Source organism: Aplidium turbinatum, chromosome 3, assembly GCF_918807975.1.
Source record: "Aplidium turbinatum chromosome 3, kaAplTurb1.1, whole genome shotgun sequence".
NCBI lineage: Eukaryota > Metazoa > Chordata > Ascidiacea > Aplousobranchia > Polyclinidae > Aplidium > Aplidium turbinatum.
The window spans coordinates 1,444,457-1,468,569 of record NC_137474.1 but is presented as its reverse complement, the minus strand read 5'-3'; the positions used below and the strand labels follow the sequence as shown (position 1 = coordinate 1,468,569).

General features: G+C 37.7%; 1 protein-coding gene across 1 annotated transcript; it reads left to right on the top strand.

Moving 5' to 3' along the window:
- The first annotated feature begins 18,857 nt into the window (after nt 1–18,857).
- On the top strand, nt 18,858–22,041 carry LOC145766006 (uncharacterized). Its single transcript, XM_082577659.1, has one exon. The coding sequence runs from the start codon at nt 18,858–18,860 to the stop codon at nt 21,192–21,194; it is 2,337 nt and encodes a 778-aa protein (XP_082433785.1). The 3' UTR covers nt 21,195–22,041.
- Nucleotides 22,042–24,113: the final 2,072 nt, after the last annotated feature.

Below are 24,113 nucleotides of genomic sequence, written 5' to 3'. Positions count from 1 at the left end.
TGTCAACCTATGTATATTCCTCAGTGAGCTGTAGCCGGAATGGCCCGTTTTGGTGAGTCCGATTCGGTGAGTCCGATCCCTTAACGGGGGATTTTTTCCATTTTTTTTTTAAATTATCGGGTACCGTAGCCTAATTATCATTGCCGTTTTAGGGTTAGGGTTAGAGGTTAGGAACTCATCGAATCAGACTCACCGAATCGGACTCACCGAATAGTAGCAGACCCAGCTGTAGCATTGCTAGGTCATTTGTAGGGGCAGATATTGATGAAGGTGCTGCAAACCAAGAAGTGGCGTAGATGTTAGTTATAAACATGCAAATTCTCCACAGTGATTCAATCTTTCGTTTGCTCATGTTGAATTGATGGTGAAATCCTAAGATTTTAAGGCAGTATATATGCCTTTTGCCATCCACCTCGCCCGGTGATGGATACCAGGAGAATTAAATTTATTTTCAAAACCCACTTTTGCTCCTAACAGTTGAAGAACAAGTTGTGCAAACTCTCTATAGTCTTCACGGTTCACCAAGTGATGGTGAATATCATCGATAACAATTGTACGACGAAACTGAAGCCAAGCTTTCTCCGGTTTGCTCAACATCCTGCAGACCTGCACCATTGCCATCGCTATGAATGCAGTCGAACTTTGACATATCTATGAAGTCCCATTGAGCCTTGAAACGGCTGAACAGGTATATTTCTGACCATTTTCAAGGAAAAAAGTTATCAAACACTGCAGAAGCGGTACCCGGTCAATTGGTCGAAAGACATTTGGTCGACAGTCATTTGGTCGACAGACATTTGGTCGACAGGACGTTTGGTCGACAGACAATTGGTCGACAAGACATTTGGTCGACAGGACATTTGGTCGACAGACATTTGGTCGACAGGACATTTGGTCGACAGACATTTGGTCGACAAGACGTTTGGTCGACAGACATTTGGTCGACAAGACATTTGGTCGACAGACATTTGGTCGACAGGACGTTTGGTCGACAGACATTTGGTCGACAAGACATTTGGTCGACAAGACATTTGGTCGACAGGACATTTGGTCGAAAGAACGATTCATTTTAGGGTTAACTAATACCCTAACCTAACCTTAACCCTAACCCTAACTCTAACCCAAATGTCCTGTCGACCAAATGTCTTGTCGACCAAATGTCTTGTCGACCAAATGTCTGTCGACCAAATGTCTTGTCGACCAAATGTCTGTCGACCAAATGTCTTGTCGACCAAATGTCTTGTCGACCAAATGTCCTGTCGACCAAATGTCTGTCGACCAATTGTCTGTCGACCAAACGTCCTGTCGACCAAATGTCTGTCGACCAATTGACTGTCGACCAAATGTCTTTCGACCAATCGACCGGCCACCGCAGAAGCACATATTTCCAACATATGATTTCAGCATGCAAGAAATAGCAGCCTTCGATTAAATGCCTGCTGCACAACAGTGATAGCTCCATTGTGGATTTCCGTATTGCTTGATATTGTGTCAAAACAAAGTGCAGCTAAATGCTTTGCTACACCTTCCCACTTGTGTATGAATTCCACTGGCCCATTAGTGATCCCGTTCCAACAGGCAGAGCTCTTCCGAATGCCAAGCACTATCTCAACATGCATGCTAAAAACTACAATGGCCAAAGAGTCGCACTTTGTGCCAGTGGCATTAGTCAAAAGTTCACCATGAAAATGAGCAACAAGTGAAACTGTTGGTTTAAATTTTTGCTGCACTGCAGCTGCAAGGCTTTCACGTGAGGTGTTTCGAGCATTCATAACTGAGGAACGTGACATTGTCAATTCATTTATGTCAATTCCAGCTGCAGCAAGAGCAGGAGTGATATCATGATTGCTTGACAACTTGATGTTAGAGTTCTGTCCAGTGCTGCATTATACCTTAGTGGATTATCGATAATGCAGCGTTTTGGTAATGGCTGCTCCTGCTGGGTTTTCTTTCGTTTTGGTGTTATTTGGATTTGTGGTGCAAACAGTGGGTCACAGAAAGAATCTTCATCTGCTGAGGAATTTTCAGATGAGAGTAGCAGCACTTATGGTACTGGATCAATGCGATTTCTGTTGCGTCTCTATTCATCATCTTTGCACTTTTAATACTTAGCAGCTTGCCGATGCATTGGGTCCTCTGTTGTCATCACCATCTGTCATGCACCACGTTGGTCTATCAAAAACTGGCAGTCTTCTGGTATTGTTGTGCGGCGTTCCCAGTCAGCATGTGCAATATCAAATAATGCACTTAAGCTCTGGGTGAAGTCAGCTTCTGAGGTCAACTGGGAAGCTAAATTTTGCCTACCTTTGATACTCGAATATGCTCTTGATGGATGCGTTTCAATTTGGCAACAACGTGAGTCTTTGCAGTTGTAGCGATATGAGCTTTCACCCACAAGAACTGTACTGCAAGCAAGTGGCAGTGTAACCTTGAATAAGGTGAATAAGGTTACACTGCCACTTGCTTGCAGTACAATTGCATATGAAGTGATGTTAACTACTAGATCGACGAAGCTTTTCTAATATTATGCCGCTTTTTGGTTTGCAGCACCTTCATCAATATCTGCCCCTACAAATGACCTAGCAATGCTACAGCTTACAGAGGAATATAAATAGGTTGACAATGCAATTTCTCAAGTGGCAGACAAAAAGTTGAGGTTGCACTTGTGGTACATCAGTGAGAATCTTGCTGCACTGCCTTTATTCGGTGATAATATCACAGATGATGAAAACAAGGCAATCATTAATGCTCTTAAGACCCATTTCCTGAAGATGTTCGTCGTGTTGCCCCAAACGAAATTTTCAAGTTTCAATGTCTCTCTTTGGCACAATTTGTAACACAGCGTTCACTTAACCTTTTCAAGTCACTGCTTCTGTCGACACATGGCGTGATCGTGAAGATTACAAAGAAGCATGCAAAGTTGTGCATCGTGATCTCAAAGTCGCCAATGATTGTGCAGAGTGGGCAGTCAAAGTAGCAACTGACTTCAATGAAGTCCTTATGGAAAATTAACAACAGCGCCAGCTCCTCTATCAGGTGGTCGAGCACCACAGAAAGCTGCTTCCAACAAGTGCAAGTAAAAGCCAACAGCACCACTAAATAAAGTCAAAGCCTAATAAATAAAGCCTCTTTACAAACATTTCTTTTGCATTTTCTGGGCAATGTGTTGTCACCTGAAGCGTTGCGATCGTGACTGGTGAACATACTTTTATGCGGTTTTATCTAAAGTTTAGTGCATTTAATTTCATACCAAACGCTTGTTAATGTGGTCTATTTTGTGTATTATTTATGTTTTTTTGCATGTGGAAACACTTATCGTATCATAAATTCAGAGTAAAATAATGGTTAACACAAAAATGCTGTAACTGCAATGTAGATTTATAAGTCAAAAAAAAATTACGTCACATATTCAAGGAATTTTGACGAATTATGCCAAAGAAAGCAAATTTAGAGGTCGGTGGGAGAGCACTTCCTCTTGTCAGATTGACTTCAAATTTTCACAATGTCATTTTTTCATGAATCCTCTTCAAATGAGAGGGTGTGCAAACAAAAATAAAAAATTTTGATTTTTTTTGGCCACCCTAGCGCACATGCGCAGTAAAAGCGACATAAAGATTAAAAAAAGGCATGGAACGGCTGTATTTACAGCGCCGTAAATGCAGCCACTTCCTAATAATAATGTTCCAGTTATATTATTATTAGGGTAGTTCAGTTTATTGTTTTGTTGGCGATAAACAAACAAGAAATACGGTACATACAAATTGAGTGTCTATCAGCACAACAGGATGGCAACGAAAGACCTGTAAGGTCATAGGCTAGTATTCTAGTATACCGTACATTCATTGCAACAACATACTGATAGGCCTACTGACAAACAACTACAAGCAGTGAACGGACATGTAGGCCTAGTCATTGAGTCCGATGATCTGGCTACAATTCTGGCATGTTATTACAGTAATTGTTTTCCCAAGACACAACCACATTCTCTGGAGCAGGGTCTACGTCTTTTTGAACATCCTACACACATTCTCACCACACCTAACCAAATAACCAGCAGGAATTTCTGCTTTTCCTATCAACAATTTCTTTTTCTGATCTCTTATTCTTGCTTCTGACCAAATTATTGAAGAAATCTACTCTCAAGCAGGAGCCCGCAGCACAGCTGGAGAAAAAATTACCCTATCATATTCAGCCTGTGGTAGCCCACTGCTGAGCGAAGGCCTAGCCCCTTTTCTTCCAATCCAGTCGATCGTTTCATGTGTTTTTATGTACCAGTTTGTTATTCCACATTCTTTGTCAATTTCATAACTCCATCTCATTTTTGCGTTTGTTTTCCCAGGGTGTCCAAGTTGTTGATTTTTTAGTCCATCCAAGTCTATCTCTATTGGAAGTCTAGGAAGAATTGAATTGAATTAGCCTATTGAATTGATCAAGTGATCAAGAAATTTGTGAAACAGAGTTGCCAGACAAAAAACTAACAAACATTGACTTGAGATACCAGAGACAGATATGTTTACAGACAAGGATTCAGATCTTGATTCTGCAGGATCATTGAAAATTAGACTTGCACTTGACAGATCACAATATTGGAAAGAGTAGATCCGAACATCTCTGTCTGATACTGACAGTGTCATGTCGGGCAGCCTGGCTAGCTGACATTTTCAGTTCTTTTTTTATTTTCATTGCAATAAAAAACAATATATGCCAAACATAGCAGAGGTCTAGAAAAAGGTAGACGCGACAAAACGCTAACATTATAACGTGCTTGATACCGAAAGAGGATAATAAGTTTAAGATATAACACTGCGGTAACACCTTTTGATCTTGTGCAACAGTTTAGGATAACAAGAAATTCTTTAGCTTTCGAAATTAGATTAATTTATACCTCTGTTATTTATACCTATGTTATACCTATAGCCTACCTCTGTTATTTTTATACCTATGAATAAATTGCGTGTGGCTTACAATAATGCATTTCGAACATTGCATAAATTACCAAGGCGTGTTAGCATTAGTAGTATTCAGACTTACCATCATATTCCTACGTTTCATGCCCTATTCCGAAATCTATATTTAATTTTGTCAACCGCTGTTAGGTCTCATCTAACAAGTGGTTAGTTGCAGTTTTTACCTCAGAGTGTTATGCTTCTTCTAACTATGCGTCTCACTATAACGTGACTATGTACGCATAAGTTTTGCTTGTATATGTAACTGTGTGTGTTTTGTGACTTGTGTTGTGTTTATGAATATGAGCCTGTCTCTTTAGTGCCTGATGCAAATAAATAAATAAAATAAATAAAAATTAAAATTATAATTAGAGCTATCCAAGTGGCGCACCGGTTAAGAGGCGCTACTTCATAGCAATTTGTTTTTTTTATCACTTCTTTTCTTTTGTTTCGGCCCTTTATAAAATTTAGGTTTTTAATTTGGCACCCGCAGCAAAAAAATGTTGAGAACCCCACTGTTATAAAGTGTTTGTTATACCCAGGGATATCTAGAGAAGGGGATATGAAGGCTCACAGCGATTGCCTTATTCTCATGACACTACCAGGGCGGTAGTTTGTAGTGCTTTAAACATGTGGTTCTTTTTAAAATCGTAGAAAGGTTTGTACTGCAGCTGGTACAATGACCTACAGAAGACAGTTAGCAAATGTTACGTAGAGTAGGCCTATATTTAAAGAATACTTGTTTACAAAGACAGTTGAAAAGTTACCAGTAGGAGAAGGTATGGACCCATGACCATACCTGACCCATGAACCACCCCCTTCCTTCTAAACTCGAATAAAACCTTATAGTAGATTTTTTTTCAACTAAATTAGTTGCATTTAGTTCAATAGTATTTCTTGGAAAGTTCTGGATTGAATCTTTTAAAATTTTGCTAGTTAGAGGGTGGGGTGTAATTTTGAGGTGTTTTAGTAAAATTTCTCATTTGCGTTTGGAGCTTTACAGAAACTTAAATACAGCTAGCATCGAGATACAAAATTCAGAAATTGGAATGGGCTATATAGTGCAGGATTTAGTACAGTTCTTTTAGACTTTACTTCATTCTAATTAAGTAAAGCTAAGATGAAACTTTGTCACTAACAGTTCTGACCCATGATCCACCAAAAATGTTGTCCCTTGAACCATAGTTCATGGGGTAGCATATGCCTAATTGAGGGACAATAAACATGTTTCATTTATTTTAGAAATTATTGTGTACTGTAAGTGGAGTGTAAAATATTGTAAAATGACTAGCAAAGCTAGTCATGCCTCAGCAATTGTTTTTGTCCTCCCCCCACCACTTGCAGTAACGACAAAACAAACAGTCGACATTAAAAATTTTTGAACCGACTTTTCGCAGTTTAATATTGCTTATTCTATTTCTGCAAACTGTTAGTATAGTGTGTGCATTTGACAGTATATTTATTGTATCTTAAAACTTTGCTCTAAACATCTTTAAGGTCTAACTTATCAGAGTGGTTCAAGGGTCCATACCCGGTGGTTCAAGGGTCCAAACGCGTTTGCACCCTTGAACCACTCTGATCACCGTTAATGTTTCCAAATATTTTTGTTGATCTTATAATTATACTGAAGTGATCACACTATGTTGTGCTGAAATTTCGTCATCATAGAGTAATTAGTTAACCAATTAAAGCTTTTAATGTGAAAAAGTGGCTCATCAGTCCATACCTTCCCCTAAGCTGTTTTTTATAACAAAGCCTTTGCAGGAGTCTAGATGTAAAGCAAGTATATGGGTAGTTGAATTAACAAGCAACCACGAGCATGCTGTGAATATCCAGGCCTGATGTTAATAGCGCAATGCAAGTTATCATAACAAGATTTATTAAACTACTATCGGTGCCAATTGTGATTTTACGATAAACACAGATTATTTACGATAAACAAAGGCCCTTCTATTGTCAGACGCAATAAAAGCCTTCGTATCCCCTTCTTTAGATATCCCTGGTTATACCGTATTTGAAGCGTGGTAAATAAATTTGTTTTACTTTTTAATTACCTATGCTATATGATAATATTCTTTGCAACACCATTTATATTGAGTTAGTTGATGTAGCCTATTACCAATTTATTTTGTGCCAGATCCCCAGTGGTTCGAGTTATTTATTTTATAACTCGGGGGTAGCCGATTTTATTAGAAAGAGCAATTAAAGATAGTGCAATTAAAGATTATAATTGAAAACTACCAATCGAGTTCAAATAACAAACTCTCATTAGAGTGTTTCGAAATGTACTTAAGTTTTTATCCGAGTTCGACACTAAGATTCACGAGGCATTGATCATCAAATTTTTCAACTCAGGGCTTAACAGGTAATTATTTGTTGGCAAAGCCTCCTATTTTTTAACCGTTTTTTATTGAATTGTCACGTGTTGTGCTTCTCGTATTTTTGCTTTGTTTGTGCCACAATCTCGTATTGTGTTTCTGGCCATCTTGCGTAATCTGCTTGGATAATTCTTCTCTGAACAATTAATTTTACCTCTCAAATACTCGACCCGTTGTGCTGCGCAACTTTTTAGTTATCATTTTGTGTGAGAAAGTTAAGCAGTTTCTCAAATGTTCAAATTTAACCATATTTTTACTGTGATACTGTATAATTTTTTAGTATTTCTTAAAAAAATTATAAGCTTGAAAAGGGCTGCATGACTAGTCGAAAACGTTTGCTTATTTTTTTATGATGTTAAATATACCGGTAATGTTGTTGTTTAGTTCTGTCAGTTTATAGTTAAAAAAGTAACCTCTCTACCCAAATTGTATTACTAGAAAGAGGTTGAGAACCTCTAGTAAGCTCCCAAGCTGTAATAAGATCCCGGTATCAACCTAGGCTACAAGGAACCATGATAATGACTCACTAAACATTCCATGCTTTTCAAAAACGCTTACCCAACATTCAATAGAATAATAGAATTCAAAGGTGCGAAATGATGAAAAGAATTCCTTCTTCTCTTTGAAAGATTGATTCAAAGTCACTTTTTGTCCACAAACTAAAACAACATTTAAGCAAAACGGATAGGCTATGCTATAGAAAGACCATGTAGAAAAGCTGTGTTGCATTTTTTTAAAGATTTCAGTTGAAATCTGAAATAATTTACAAGAGATTAGGCCAACCTAACAATAATGTCTACTGCTTGTGCTGTACTTTTAGGTTTGTAGATATTAACCGCAAACGCAACACTTTATAACCAACACGACACCGTTACAAAAGGGGATGAGAGCTTCATCAACACCATCACTCATCAGGACATCATCATTTTATCTACCAGCTCATTTATGCCACCGCCCACCAGGACAAGAGACAAAACTTAAACTGGATCTCTAACCTCAATCGTGGTAGTCTACTGTGTAATGTGCCGTCGTCTGACCATAGAAAGAGCTCAACACCATGCTCTCCTCGCGTCTTGGGCCACATCGAAACGACCTTTTGCCTGAAGATGGATTTCTTTTATGTCCAGTTTTCTTTCTCCATCCTATTTTTATCATGACTAATGCTCATCCACATAAATATTGGAACTGTCAAATTCAATTTACAACACTTTCCATTGGGCTGTTGTTTAACACTGCATATGTGCAACCTGTTCGTGCTTTTTTTTTTTTTGTTATATTTTCTGCTGTTTTTTTGGGTTTTTTTTTGGCCGTGCCAGCTACAGACTACTACATAAACAACTATTCAGGCATGTTATAAATTAAACCTTTCAAAGTTTTACCCCCTTTTCCCGTTCATTAACGTTCTTTCTGGTATTTCGACTATTAGGCTATAGCAAGCAGGAGCCTATCTTTTTTTTTTTTACTTCGGACGCGTTGATAGGTTATTCCTGGTAGTTTCACACATCCTAGGCTACTTGTAGAGGCTTTTGACGCAGGGCCGCTTGCCGAGCTTTGCAGGTGCCGCTGAATGGAGAGCAATCTTAAAATGTGTTGTTCAAGTTCACACAGGTTCGGCTCTCTGTGTATTGCTGCATTAACACACCGAGAGCCGAACCAGCGTCGCGTCATCTTGAGTCGAGCGCGTAACCACTGAGCTAATGGGGTGGACAGGGCCGGATTTAGCCTAAGCGCTGCCCTAGGCAGATACGAAAAGTGCCGCCCCCTAAAAAAAATTTTCGATGGTGCGCTACGATTTATATTTTTAATTCCATACAAAAAAGTTATTTGCACTGTTTATTTGAATACATCAATGAATGTCATTGTAGAACTAATTGTTTAAAATCGCTTCCGGCGGGCTTTTTTTCTTGCAAACAAATCAATAATTTCTTCAAAGTCTGTAGAAACAAGTAAAGATGAGTTAATCCTCAAAAATGTGAGATTATTCATTGTTTACATACTTTAAGCAAAAAAACAAGTACACAAAATAGCCTGCAACTTTTCCATCAACCTAACATTGACTAAAAACATTTTTTCTAGGCTCCTTTAAATTTATTAACAGTGAAACAAACCGAACAAAGATTAATAAAAATTGCACAGACAAAGCCTAGTCCTCCATACTCGTTGTCCATACTAAGCGAGACAGATAAATAAAAAAAGCGCTAAGCAGCACATGTCGTTGAAAACCAATCAAGCGTGAAGTACTCTTGGGGCGATGATTTGCCATATGACTTGCCGCGCTGTTTATAAATGTGTGTGATGTGATAACATATTTATTAATTCCTATATATCTGTTGTGAATTATTATATTCACGTACAGTATTATCAATATAATATCCCCAATAATTTGCCGCCCTAGGCAACTGCCTACTCTGCCTACTGCTAAATCCGGCCCTGGGGGTGGATATTTGTAGTCTGTATAAGGATTCTTCCCATTTAAATTGCGTTGTTCTGGGTAATTTTTCCAGTGCTGTACGCAGGTTTTATTCGAATTCCTTAATAGACACGCGCACCTGTTACATTCCAGCTAAAAGAAGCTGAAGGCTTTCGACATCATGCCCTTTCAGTTCAGCTGCTTTTAGGTAACGTGTATGCATATCTGAGGCAAATAAATAAAGCTAACTATCGGCTGAGATTGGTTGAGTGATTAACATGTTTGAGTGCGTTGTAAATATAATTAATCATTGTGAAGAAAGGGGCGTTCTTCCCGGCTATCAGCACAAGGCTGAGCACTCACTAGTACAGCGAGCAGTTGCGATTCGCTAACCATAACGGTATAGCTTCCAGCCTTCCACGCTAGCCATTCAGACCATCCAATCAACAATATGTTTCTCGGTTGAAAATATTCGATGAAGCACAGAGGATGTAAAGGATCAGCGTTGCCAGATTGGGCGATTTATCACAAATTGGGCTACTTTCCATATGTGATTTGCGACAAAAAATTGAGCTTGGCGACTTGTGACTTTTTGGGCTACTTTTAAATTTAAATTGGCGACAATATAACAAGATTGCGACTTTTTTTACATCGGAAATTTCTTACTAAAGTAAGTTTTGCTTTCCGTCTACTGACAGTTTATTTGTCGTTTACAAATTTTACAGAGCATTCTCATGTTTCCAAGACGTAGCAGGGACATGGTTGACAGGGGCGCCGGAAGCGGAGGGGCAGGGGGGGCGGATGCTCCCCCTGCCCTCAATTTTTCTGCAGATGGAGGGGCAGGGGGGGCAATGGTGCCCTTTTAAAGTCATGCAAGCTACTGCACATTTTGCAATATAACAATTTCTGCTATTCGCTTTTAGCCTAATTATAATCTTTCATTTTTGCTTCAAAATAATATTTACGGCACAAAATTTTGCAACACAGTAGGCCTACAGGCCTTAAAACTCGTTTTTTTTCCGGCAGCCATCGTGGCCTACCGGGAGCTCCTTTTCGGCAGCCAAATCTGCGTGCTTGGAGACCAAAATACAAAAAAAAATAACGACAGCACAAGTAAATAGAATTAAACTTGCAACAATGCTAAAATGATCACTTAGCGTTGTTGAAGTCTGGGCCTGGGCGACGTCCTACAATAGAATCGTTGCACCACGCAATAGATTGTAATCCAGTACTGCGGGACTATCTAACGACACTCGCACGAGTGTCTCCAATGTGGCTGATTTTAAAGAAGTTCGCCACTACCCTAGAATTCTTTTTAGCAACGAAAAACAGCTTTCGACATGTGTTGACGATGACGGCAAGGTAATAAAATAAGTATTTCAATGATGTGAAGGACATTAGGCTACTAAAAGAAGCATAATATGATCCAAAAATGTTTTCCCCTCGGATGTCAACTAACCTAGTTCTCCTTTTTAACAACTCTTCAATGTCCGACAACATCGAATCGACATAAAAACGACAATATTGCCAGCCGATGTAAATTAGCACTTTGGATTAAGACTTTGTTAAAATAAACGTCGGGAATTACAAACTGACAGCGCTGGTGATCGCAGATGGCGCTGGTGATCGCAGATGAATATATTCCATCAATATCCTTCACAATGCAACAGTGGCGATTATGACGCGCTGACCTAATTTTGCGCCACTCTTTGATACTACATATTTTCCACAGTTAATCCACGATCATTCTATTGCAAAATTAAATAATTGGCTAGAAGAGACCGGCGGCCAAACTTGGCCGATTGAGGAGGTAGCACCGGCGGTCATTCAAGCACTACTTAGCGGCCATGGCTGCAGGCTGCTTTAAGGCTTGACAGTAGGTTACATCATGATAACATAGCATAATGCCCTTTTTTGTATACCGGACACAAGTGGGCTATCATTACTCAATACATAGTGAGCTAATAGATTAGCATTATCGCTATGTCTTATCTTAAAACTTGAAAAAAATTTGGCCTTTTAGTAAATAAAAGTGCCCTTTTTTCGTAATCTTGCCCCCCTAGTCAAAAATCGTTCCGGCGCCCCTGATGGTTGAGTGAGTTTCTAGTCTATTCTAGCGTAACGTTATCTCCGTTTTATGTCTTTACAGTTTACTCTTACTGTAGAAGTCACAACTCAGAAGTACTTGAAAAGTAGTGTGCTGAAAAGGTAGTGAGAATCTAATCCGTACCCGATAAAGTCTGCTGTGAATGTGCCTTACTGTACCGGTAACTCTGTTGCTATCCAGTGATGTACGCGCATACAAAAAATATTGACGCCGTCAGCGTAAACGCAAACGTTCGAAAAACTATACGCCGTATGCGTCAACGTAGCTTGTAAAAAAAGTTGGCGGCGTCAGCGCATACACTAGCGTAAACTAATTTTGTTTGCTAGGTGCCAAACATTCACACGGTATAAACCACTTGAAACAAACAAGTTTTATTTTGAATTTCCACGAAGAAACACAAGCATCTGAAAGTGTTCATCTGACATTTTGCTGCGTTTTGGTTCCAATATGTCTTTGTCCATTGAAAACATTCTTTCAACTGCAGCGCTGGAAGGTATTGGCGTGTTGTAGCGAAAAAAAAGACATTAAAAAGTATGCGTTGACGCTATGCGCTAAAGAACCGCGAAAACTTTACGGCGTAGCCTCGAGCGCAAACTATCCAAAAAAATGTGGCCGTTAGCGTAAACAAAAAGTCTATGCCGCAAGTTTGCGGTGTATACGTACATCTCTGTTGCTATCTAACACTACATTGTAAATTTTGCTGCTGATATTAATGGGAAAGTTGGCTAAGTACAGCAAAACTTTTCACGAAACATGGTTGAAAGAAAAACAGTTTAAGAACTGGTTACAATCGAGCGATGGAGGCAAGAAGGCATGACAAAACTGAGGCTAAGCAGTTCTGTTATGAATTATGCCTAACAGAGACATCCAAAAGATTGTGGCTGTGTCAGTGTTAAAACGTCTCACGAGGGGTCTGGGGGGCGCTATAAATTGGGCTATTTTGGGAGCAAATTTTCTACTTTTTTGGCTACTTTTTTTTCAAAATCTGGCAACTCTGTAAAAAGATTTTGTGCATGAATCGTCATGAAAACAACACAGACTTTTTTACTTCTACAAAAAAAAGAACACGCGCGAATTTCTGCAAAAATAATCGACTTGTCCTGTTAAAGTTGAATTGTTCTGAATGTTGAAGTTGGTTTTGTGCGTCAGGTAAAGCGAATATACTTCTCTTAAAGTTACTTAAAATGTCTGGGCACCTGTCCCACTACATAAATGCATTGTCAATTGTCATCCAAGTGCAATGAGAATGAGATTCGAATTATTCCTAACACACTGACTTTCAACAGAAAGGTCTTGACATGATACAAGTCAGCAGCTAAAACTGCCTTATAATTCACATAATACTAATCATTAGTAAGTTTATACAATAGATTGAGTTTTTCTTTTAGCAGCATGATTATTGCTTACTTCACAATGTAGATATTAACAACCTGTTTTAGCCTGATGTTGTGAGTTTGCTGTGGTGGTACCGTAGTAAATTGCACTAGCTTTCGTCATCGCACATAATTAGGGAACTGTGTTTTGAAAGCAAGTGCAGTTCGCTATTACCACAGCAAACTTGCAGCATCAGGCTAAAACAGGTCGTTATCTTAATGTCTACAATTTACATTGTAAAATTAGAAAGTTGTTCATTATATTACCAGTTTGACAGACTAAATATGATCTATAGCCAGGGTTGCCATCAACATGGACCCAAAAATAAGGACAACCGAAAAATTAGATTAGCATTTAAAAAACGATTTTGGACATACTTTGTAGGCAGTGGCTATTTGACCGGCTCCGGTCTTTGAATCTGAAACACTATTTGACCGGCCATGACGTCACTACATAAGCACTTTTTTCTTTCAAAGCAAAAGACGATAAGCGCCTTAAGTTTTAAATTCAACACATTTTCTCCAACTGAGTCCGTGGCGCATACGTAACGTTTCGGGTTGCCATTCTAGAGGGAATGAGTTCGATACTATCCAGAAGCGTTCTTTTTTTTAACCACAAAAGGATACAAACTAATATGAATGAATCAACAAGTGAATAAAAAAGTTTCAAAACGAATTAAAAAAGTTTTTTCTAGTCTTTATTTTTAACAAATTTCTTTCATTTCTTTTTTCTTAGCACAAATTCTCTGAAAAAATCACACCTTCTAATAGGCTGTAAGATTACGTTTCGCTGAAGTCCGAAGTTAAAAATTAAATCCAGTCTCATTGTCGCACAACAATCAGTCAAGTTTCAAATCATCATCTCAACCAACCCTTCAAGACAACTTTCCACTTTCAGTTTACTACGCTACGCTGAAGAGGTCGGGAGATCGAAACACTGGCCTTTGTCCGTAGTTGCTTTTCATAATGTCTTTTTAGACATTCTTTTTGAGTCAATAATGTTTTTTTAGATATTACTTTTAAAGAAATAAAAAGGAGTCAAAAGGCATGTAAATTTCACTCTGTGTGGAGCTACATGTAGCCTACTTGAGAGGTTAACTGTTATTCTTTTATTCACAAATTAAAAAAACTTAACTTTATTACTCACATTTGGAAAGATTTAAAAAAATAGGCTGTAGGCTACTCAAATTAAAAATTGACGACAAAAATGCACTTTGGGTCAAAATTTAGTTAAAAAGAAAAAAAAAGAACGCTTCCGGATAGTATCAATCAATCAATGGGATTGATAGTATCGAACTTCTTCCCTCTAGAATGGCAGCCCGAGACGTTACGTATGCGCCACGGACTCAGTTGAAGAAAATGTGTTGAATTTAAAACTTAAATGCGCTTATCGTCTTTTGCTTTGAAAGAGAAAAAGAAAAAAGTGCTTATGTAGTGACGTCATGACCGGTCAAATAGTGTTTCAGATTCAAAGACCGGAGCCGGTCAAATAGCCACTGCCTACTTTGTATTTATATGAGCCGTGTCATATCACATTCCATACTTTTTGCCAGAAACAATCTGCTCCAGCAACTCCTTGTTATTGTAAATTGCTTCATGGATCTCACGGCAAGTCTAGGTTTACCTTTACTTGTAGCTGGGATTTGACTGTCATTTCAATAAGTCTGTTCCTTTCCTTGGTCCACTGCGCTGAAACAAGAGAGAACACTCTTTCCACAAACGCCTTTAGCTTTACTGCTTTAATCTAAGTGTCGACTGCACTGCACCCATTTCCCCATTAACAACCACTTAGCAATAAATGCTGCCTTTGCCGCAGCCTATTCTGCTGCAGCCTAAACAGCAGTAACCTGGTATTGCTGTTTACTGCTAAAAGGATGTCAGCTGTACCTAAACTGCTATACCACTGCCCTGGCTATCTCACCACTTACCGTAAAAGTCAAATCCAGTGACGTGTACGCCGCGGGAGTACCTATCATTTATGATGTCATAAAATCTCGGCTCAAAAGCATAATTTTAGAATACTATGCAACACCGGATACCAGAGGAAAACGATCGAAGTTCTGTAATTGTTGAAAATAAGGATGCAAGTCGAAAACAAGGATATTTCTTAGAAATAAGGACATTTAGGTTTTTTAAGACCAGGCCCTTCAAAATAAGGACAAATCTTAGAAGTAGGGACGGTATGGCAACCCTGTCTACAGTCTTGCAATATTGATGTAAAAAATAAAGATGGTCCCATGCTCAATTACTGAGCATCGGGAAATGAAAAGACAAAGTTCTCATCACACTAAGCCTTCGTCACTAATGAAAGTAGGATGGCCAGTTTTTCTCAATTGCCTTTCCTTCAGCATTGTGCATTTAATCACTGTAGAGTATCATGTAGCCTAGTATGATGATGAAATAAAACATGTAACAGCCTCCTGTATAAGATCGCAAATGCCTAATGTTCACATTGAAAACTGTGGCTTCGGCGAGCTTTCTCTGACTGCATCCACATTTCTCTGACTGCAAACAAACAAGCTCGAGAGAAAAAAATAGAACAAAGCCGAAGTTGCTGATCGGAGTTTCCGTTTTTTCTGCAAACTTTTTAAAATTTCCGGTAATGATCCTAAGAGTTTGCCGAAGTCGCTGATCGCAGTTTCAGCAAACATTTTAAAAGGGTTAGGGTTAACTAAGAAAAGGTCGAGAAGAAAACATTAAAAATAGCCGAAGTTGCTGATCGGAGTTTCCGCAAACAAACTGAAAAGGTCGAGAGAAAAAATAGAACAAAGCCAAAGTCGCTGATTGCAGTTTCCGTTTTTCCGCAGTTTCCGCAAACATTTTAAAATTTCTGGTAATGATCCTAAGAGTTTGCCGAAGTCGCTGATCGCAGTTTCCGCAAACATTTTAAAAGGGGTTAGGGTTAGGAAACGATTGAGAGAAAAAAATTTAAAAAAGCCAAAGTCGCTGATTGGAGTTTCCGCAAACAAACAAACTGAAAAGATTGAGAGAAAAAAATAGAACCGTTTTTTGCAGTTTCCGCAAACATTTTAAAATTTTCAGTAATGATCCTAAGAGTTTGCCGAAGTCTCTGATCGCAGTTTTCGCAAACATTTTAAAAGGGTTAGGGTTGATCAGAGTTTCTGCGACCATTTTAAAATTTCCGGTAATGATCCTATGAGTTTTTGTTTGTTTGCGGAAACTGCAATCAGCACCTTGGGCTTTTTTAAATTTTTGCTCTTGATCTTTTCAGGGTACGAACTGAGGGTACGAACTAGGTTGCATTCTTGTAATGCTCCCAGCAGTACTTTTCCAATCAAAACTAGGATTCTTTTTAAGTGGCTGCAACTGCAACGATGGTATTTGATTTAACAGACTAAATTAATTAACCTACTATATGATATAACTAACAAAGCTAAAAAAGTCACTTCAGATTTCAGTAATGTAATGCAGCATAACGTTATTATTAGTTTCTGGTTTTGGGGCTGTTAGTCTTTAGTTCTGGTGTTTTTGTTCAATACTCTCAACTTCATAATCAGTGTTTGGTATTGAACAGAAATTTGAACAAAAACACCAAACACTGATTATGAAGTTAGGTTAAGCACTATGGCATTCTCAATTTAATACACTCTTTTTTATAACTCTATATATACTTGTTAAATATGTATCATCCATTCATTCTCAGTCTGAATCTTTGGCATACTTAAATTTGTTCCTTTTTACAAGAATTAATCAATTAAAAATCTTGTGCCTTCTGGGCTGTATTTTCAGCAATACAGACGAAACCGGTTAATCGAATCACCTATTTGCCAGACGTTTTGATACGATTATCCGATTGATTCGTTTAACCAATTTACTAAAAAAAAAGGTTTATTGTGAATGGGCGTAATTGTTAAGATGTCTGTGCTGACTAGGCTGCAACGCACATTACAACTGATACTTCCTACAACTGTTTACGATTCTGGTTAAACTTTAAAGAGTTTACTAGTTCTGTGTTACATAACACTATGCTGTGTTTTCCAGCCAGCAAAACTGGTCCTTTTTGCATTGATTTATCATCTGCAGACGTTGAAACAATGTAAAAAAGACCAGCTTTCCTGACTGGGAGAGCATTTACGATCAAAGCATTTTTCTGCAAACTGCAGCAATCGGACTTCTTTTAATCTCACCGACATCTGTGATGTCACAACGCGAACTTTGACGTTGATGTTTTTGATTCAAGCGTGCTATTTTTAGCTCCGCACCAGCTGTGTAATTTTGAGTATGGAACATGGCCTACGAAAATTTTAAAGAGTTTACTACTTCTGTGTTACATAACACTGTGCTGTATGTTCCAGCCAGCAAAACTGGTCCTTTTTCCATGATTTATCATCTGCAGACGTTGAAACAATGTAAAAAAGACCAGCTTTGCTGACTGGGAGAGCATTTACGATCAAAGAATTTTTCTGCAAACTGTAGCAATCGGACTTCTTTTAATCTAACCGATCTTTGTGACGTCACAAGGCGAACTTTGACGTTGACGTTTTTAATTCAACCGTGCTATTTTTAGCTCCGCACCAGCTGTGTAGTTGTGAGTATGGAACGTGGCCTACGAAAATAGTGGTATGGTAGAAAAACACGGCTCACACTCATTGTTTGTTTTAAAATCGCAAAGTTTTTTTTTCAAGTCTTTTGCGCTGTTTGTGTTTTGTTTGTTTTGAAATCGCAAAGTTTTTTTTTTTTAAGTCTTTTGCGCTGTCTGGTAAAATAATTAATTTGCAATGTTCTTCAACTGAACGAAAGTGCACAAATGAAATTACGCACTGCATTTCACAACAGTAGGCTACTTTTTTTCAGCAATTTAAAAAAAAATTCTCCAAAGCTTTCTGGTTTAAACTTTTGGACATGCTTTCCAACACTTCCCTCTCAAGCCGAAATAATTTGTCCGTGTCCATTCCTTGGAAGGCCAGTCGCCGACGGATGACATCAAAAGTATTTAAACTTCTTTATTGGGAAGTGTGATTATTCCTTTTGTCTGCTTTTCTGTTTTAATGAAGCCCAGCTGTGCGAAAATCGGTTCTTTGTAGTGCGATGTCTAGCACATAAGATTATGGCTTGGGATTACAGACACTTGTCTTTGTTTTGATCGCATGTGTCTGTCTCACCTCTGCTTCATTTCGCCTTTGAACATTGCAGACAATTATGTGAAGCAAAAAAGAGACATTCTCTTTTCGCTAACAGGCACAATTATACGATTAAATGAATGAAGTATGCAAACTAGAAGCAAATCCTGATGCTTTTATCCGACTTATTCTTTTAAGCGGTATTCGTTTAACCGATGTTTTTACTTAACATTAGATTGGATTTGGTTTGGGATTTCAGGTTTTGATTCAAATAAACGGTTGATACGTTTAAGCAGTATACTATTAACCGATTTCATCTGTATTCATTTTCAGTTGTTTCAGGAGTAAAACTATTTTATCTTGCAACAATAGCCTATTAAAGTAAAACTTCTAATACATAGAAAATAAAACTTGTTTAGTGTAAAACATAAATTGGTTATTTATAATTTTACAACAAACCCAAGAGTTCACTTAAACTCTCACCAGAGTCACCGCCAAAAGTTCTTGTTTGCTTTTGCAGGGATATTTACAGCTAATTTCTCAAATGCCTTTTAATTAAAGCATGGGTGAAAATATCCAAGTGCATCGTAAATATTTACAAGTTGTTGTAGCCCAATTATGTCAAGCTGTCGGCTTTGATTCGGTGCATGGAACTACGTTGGATGTGTTAATTGATGTTCTGGAGCGGTACATATGCAGCATCGCACTGAACACCCATGATATTAGTGAACAATGTGGTCATGCCCATCCACATGTTAATGATGTGAAGCAATCTTTTGAATTGATGCACATTTCCCCTCAGGAATTATTAGATTATATGCAGCAAATGGATGAAATAAAGTTCCCTGCTGCCGCAACTAAATTAGTGCGACCAAAAAAGTCAAATCTTCAATTTAATAATGCTCCAAACACTACCAGCTTGGAACATATTTACCCTTATCTCCCATCAATACTTCAAGCCACCGAAGCTGCTATAGACAACAATGAACCTGTGAACAAACCTTCAAAGTCACCAATGTTCACTATTGCTGGAAAAGATCAATCTGAAGATGAAGCAATGGACCACGACAGTTATTCCTCTGATGGCAGTGATCCTATGCACTCACGTAATGACAAATATAACAGCGGCGTGTCAACTGTTGCCGATAACAGTAATGAGCCACTCTGGTTGAAACAACAGACAGCTAAACTAGAGCATTCTAAAAGACAGTTAAAAAGTGTTTCATCTTTTCCATCAAACGAAGGAACTGCACCTTCAAGTATTATTCCTGCATCTGAAAGTTTATCTCCTTTTGAGCCAACCACTCCTCCTAAAAAAGAACTTGCAACAACATCAATGTGGGATGTGCCTTTATTTTCTAAACAAAAGCTGCCGCCTTCAAGCAAGGAAACAAAATCTTTGTTCACATCTAAAAGTGAAACTGTTGATATTTCCAAAAGTTTTAAAAATCCCAAATCCAAAACATCAATCACTTCTCGTATTGAAGAAGTAGAAAAACTTCTTCATGATCCCATTCTTGGAAAAGATGTAAAAGTTATTCCAGAAAAAATCATACCTAAAAAACCTGTTGTAAAATCAGTACAAAACTCTGCTAAATCATCTTCTGTAAAGCGAAAACCTTCTTCTGAAAGTTCTGTTTCTCGGGTATCTTCTTCTAAACTAGAATCTCCTTCTGTGGATGATGGCATTGATGATGCAATAGATGCTGTTGTTGACCGAGCATTCAAGGAAGCTGATGATGCAGAGTTGATGAAGTTTTCTCATTTAGTTTCAGACTCTTCTAGTTCCAGTGATGAAGAGATGGTTCTAAAGCAAAAGGAAATGCTTCAGTTGGAAGAAAGAGGTTTGTTTCAACACCATGAGGAGGAGTCAAATCCTACTGACCTTCCTCTAACTCCGGATCATGATCGTTCTCCCGTCTTGTCAAGTCCTAATATTATTGATGACGATATTGACATCACAAGTAGAAACAGCCCAGACAGCAGCCCTGAAAGGATGGAAATATCAACCAACACTATCAGTGAACGTACATGGAATTTTGAAACTTCAAAATTTCCTAAAAAGTCTTCAGAATATTCATTTGAAAAACCTTCCAAGTTAAAGCCTAAAGCAGATCGGCATGAAAAAACACAAAAGATAAAACAAAAAGTTCCTAAAAAGGCTAAAATTAAATCAAAAGCAAAGATTCGCAAGTCTTCGGCTGAGCAGCCTTCACCTCTTTTTACACCAGATCTTACACCAGTCCCCAAGAAAGACAGCAAATCTGTAGAGAAACTCATTTTAAAAAAATCGAAAGGTGGAGAAGCAAAAGTTGTAAAAGTTCATAAAGAAAAAGATTTCCATATCGTTCAGGAACGCAGTCCATTGCCAAAATTATCAGCTTTGCCAAAACTATCTGCTGCTGTTCCTTCCCCAGTTTCCATACCAACGTCAAAAAAGAAAGAGAAGAAGGAAAAAAAGAAGAAAAGAGAGAAAGAGCGAGAGAAAGAATCTAAGCCTTCAAAGAAAGGGAAAGAAGATGTAATACCTATTCCTAAATTGACATTTAAAATGACACCAGTGCACAAAAAAGTCAGTCTTGTCAAGTCGGCTAAGCCAAAGAAACATGAACCTGTAGCAAAGAAAGTCTCTGCAAAGAAGTCTGTTGAGCGTAAAGCGTCTGCCAAAAGCGAAGTGCAGAGTAGTGTCACTACAGAAACCATTAGTGTTGGGTCAAGTGTTGGTGTTGTTTTCGATGCCCAAGGGAACCAAGTATGGATATGTCCTGGATGCAACAAGCCAGATGATGGAAGTCCAATGATAGGTTGCGACAGCTGTGATGGGTGGTACCATTGGCCTTGCGTTGGTATCACAGAGGAACCGAAAAATGACGAATGGTATTGCCCAAATTGTTCCTAATGTCTTAGAACATTTGTAGTGGTTGCAAAATTATTTAAACTTGTAAGATTTTATGAAAATATGTAGTTAGATACCGGTAGTATTTAATTTCATTGAAATTTTGTTAGCCTGCAGATTGCGGGTCTGCTACTATTCGGTGAGTCCGATTCGGTGAGTCTGATTCGGTGAGTTTGATTCGGTGAGTTTCTAACCCCTAACTCCTAACCCCTAACCCTAAAACAGCAATGATAGTTAGGCTACGGTACCCGATAATTCAAAAAAAAAATTAAAAAAATCTCCCGTTAAGGGATCGGACTCACCGAATCGGACTCACCGAAACGGGCCATTTCGGCAGATTGCAGATGATTCATGTTAAACCATTACAATTACCCATTTTTGTGCGTCTAAGATTACCACTTGGAAAATGTGAAAATATATAAACAAAAGCTACCAAGCTTTTGGGGCATGATTTTGCAAATTTAAGGTTTCACCAACCTAACACTTATAAGTATCATATGGTGCTTGATATTAGAAAAATAGCTTTGATAATATTGACCAATGTGAAGTGAACTGCTTCTTATTTCATATTTATCAAAGCAGTCATGCCAAACTGAGCCTGTTTCTGTTCCTAATCACATTTCTTGGTGAAACAATCATTTTCTCAATCATGCTTCATTTTTTTTTTAAAGAAGGGGGATGTCATGTAAGTCATGTTCCATGTACTAATTTGATGATTAAATCATCTGCTTACTGTATCACAATTTAGTAAATAACTTGCAAATTTATGTGGTTAAACCTTTCTTCAGTTGTTCCATTACCATCAATTTTTTTCCTGCAATATTGATGTTGTTTATAATATATTGTTATGCTACTGCTAGATGTTTTATGCCTTTGAAATGAAACTGCCACACAGTTGATAAATATTCAAAACAATTTACCCTGAACTTCTTAAATTTATCAAATTAAGTTGATATTTATTACTAGTTCTTTTATTCCTTTGAAGCATTGGTTAATTTCAAAACTATTTAATAGCAAATATGGATGGAATGTTGCAACATTTAAGCTTTTTATGATACAAAAGTTTTCAGCTGAACACCATCTCTAGTCAAGCGTGTGATACCTGATTTTTGTTGCACTGAAATGGGAAGTGCTACAGTTGATTATGTAGCACAACAGGTCATGGTTCAAAACATTCCATGGTTTAATTCAGTAGTTCTCAAACTGTGCGTCGCGACGCCCTGGTGCGTCGTTTCACTTTTCCAAAGGCGTCGCAGCATAGATCTGTTTCTTGGCTGAACTCAGTTTAAGATTATAAAAATGAGGTTAACCCTTTGAGGACCGCTGGGACACATGTGTCCCATGCACATAGCGGATTACACCGCAATTAACTAAAAAATTTGCCGCTGCTGATACCCTAACGTAGTATTGGATGTCAAAAAAAAAATTGGAAACTCGGAATCATTTTTCTTGGTGTTACTTCAGTTTGAAAACAGTGAAGAGCTGAGGATACAAGTGCGTTTTTTCCCTTCAAATTTGCGAAGCATATTTATTTACATTTGTCCAAGCTCGAGTCGAAATTTGCAAAATACTTTCAGGAAAATTTTTCAAACCACGAATGGACTCGTGATCCTTTCGCAGTGGAAAATTCAGCAATTTTTGGATTCAATGAATGACGATTATCCAGGTTTGGTGAAAGAAACCACTGCGAATTATTATCCCATTCGCCACGTCGTATTTATGTGAAGCAAAAGTTTCTGCCTTGGCAGTGATAAAACCAAATATCGATCACGAATAAACAGTGAAACAGAAATGCGGGTGGTTATTTCCCAAATTTTCCAAAGATTCAATGAACTTTGTGAAAACAAACAAGCCCACACCACCAAATTGGTGTGTTGTATTTCAAAGACAAGTCTTGAAAATATTCTCAAAATATTTAAATCTTTGTCATCGTACAACTACTTATTCAGCCCTGGCTAACAAGTTTTGATAACCCCTGCCTAAAGAATTTTTGTGTCAAACTCTCAAACAAGTTAAACTATATCTTTCTGAATCCAAGTTTTTTGTCATATTTTCAAGGTAGCCTTAGATAGGGGTAACTTGAAAGGAATTTTTGAATATAGTATATATATTTTTTTTTATATTTGGATGGTTTTATTTCTGTCAGTTTAAACTGAGCTAGAAGCAGGAGGGTACAGATAAAACAATGCAAGATCGCATTATTTTAATTGTTTTATGTTCAAAATATACAAACTCTTTTGTCAAAAGATAGGCTATAACATTAGTTTAACATTTTCACCAAAAGCTTGTTTAATTAATAGCCAAAGTCTAACTTATAACCAAAAAATTCCATGTCATACAAAGAAATAAAGTAAAAAATATCATACCAAATTAGAAAAATCAATTTATTAATATATAATATACAAACAAAGTACACATACAAAGTAACTTTGTAGATTGTAAATGATAATTGACAATAGGTCAATTTTGTATCAGCACCTGCTTTCAATAAGGAATAAACTACTGAAATGCTTGCAAATAATCAAAATTTACAGCCACTTTATGATGTCACAATGCAAAAATGCAAGTGCTTATTAAAGAAATCGTGTTTTATCTAAAGCCTACCCTCCTGTTCCTAGGTCAGTTTAAACTGACAGTAGTAAAATAGCTACAAAAATTTTGTGAGTCTGTTTTTCATTTATTTTTTGCATAGGATTGCTTCAATAAGATTTTTTTGTTTGTGTGTAGGAATTTTTCAATTTTATTATTCATAGCCGTTTGACAGCAGTTAATTTTTTAGAATTGTGCAAAATCAATTTTTATTTTAGTTTAAGCTGCTCTAATTATGGCCCCAACTGTTAACTCACAATTTAAAGGGCTCAAACAATTAGCTGGATTTTTCATTATCGGATTATCCCAAAAACTAGATTCCCATTGGCATCA

Bases quoted from the DNA above. Each gene is read 5' to 3' on its own strand.
- LOC145766006 (XM_082577659.1), top strand. From the start codon at position 18,858: ATGGGTGAAAATATCCAAGTGCATCGTAAATATTTACAAGTTGTTGTA.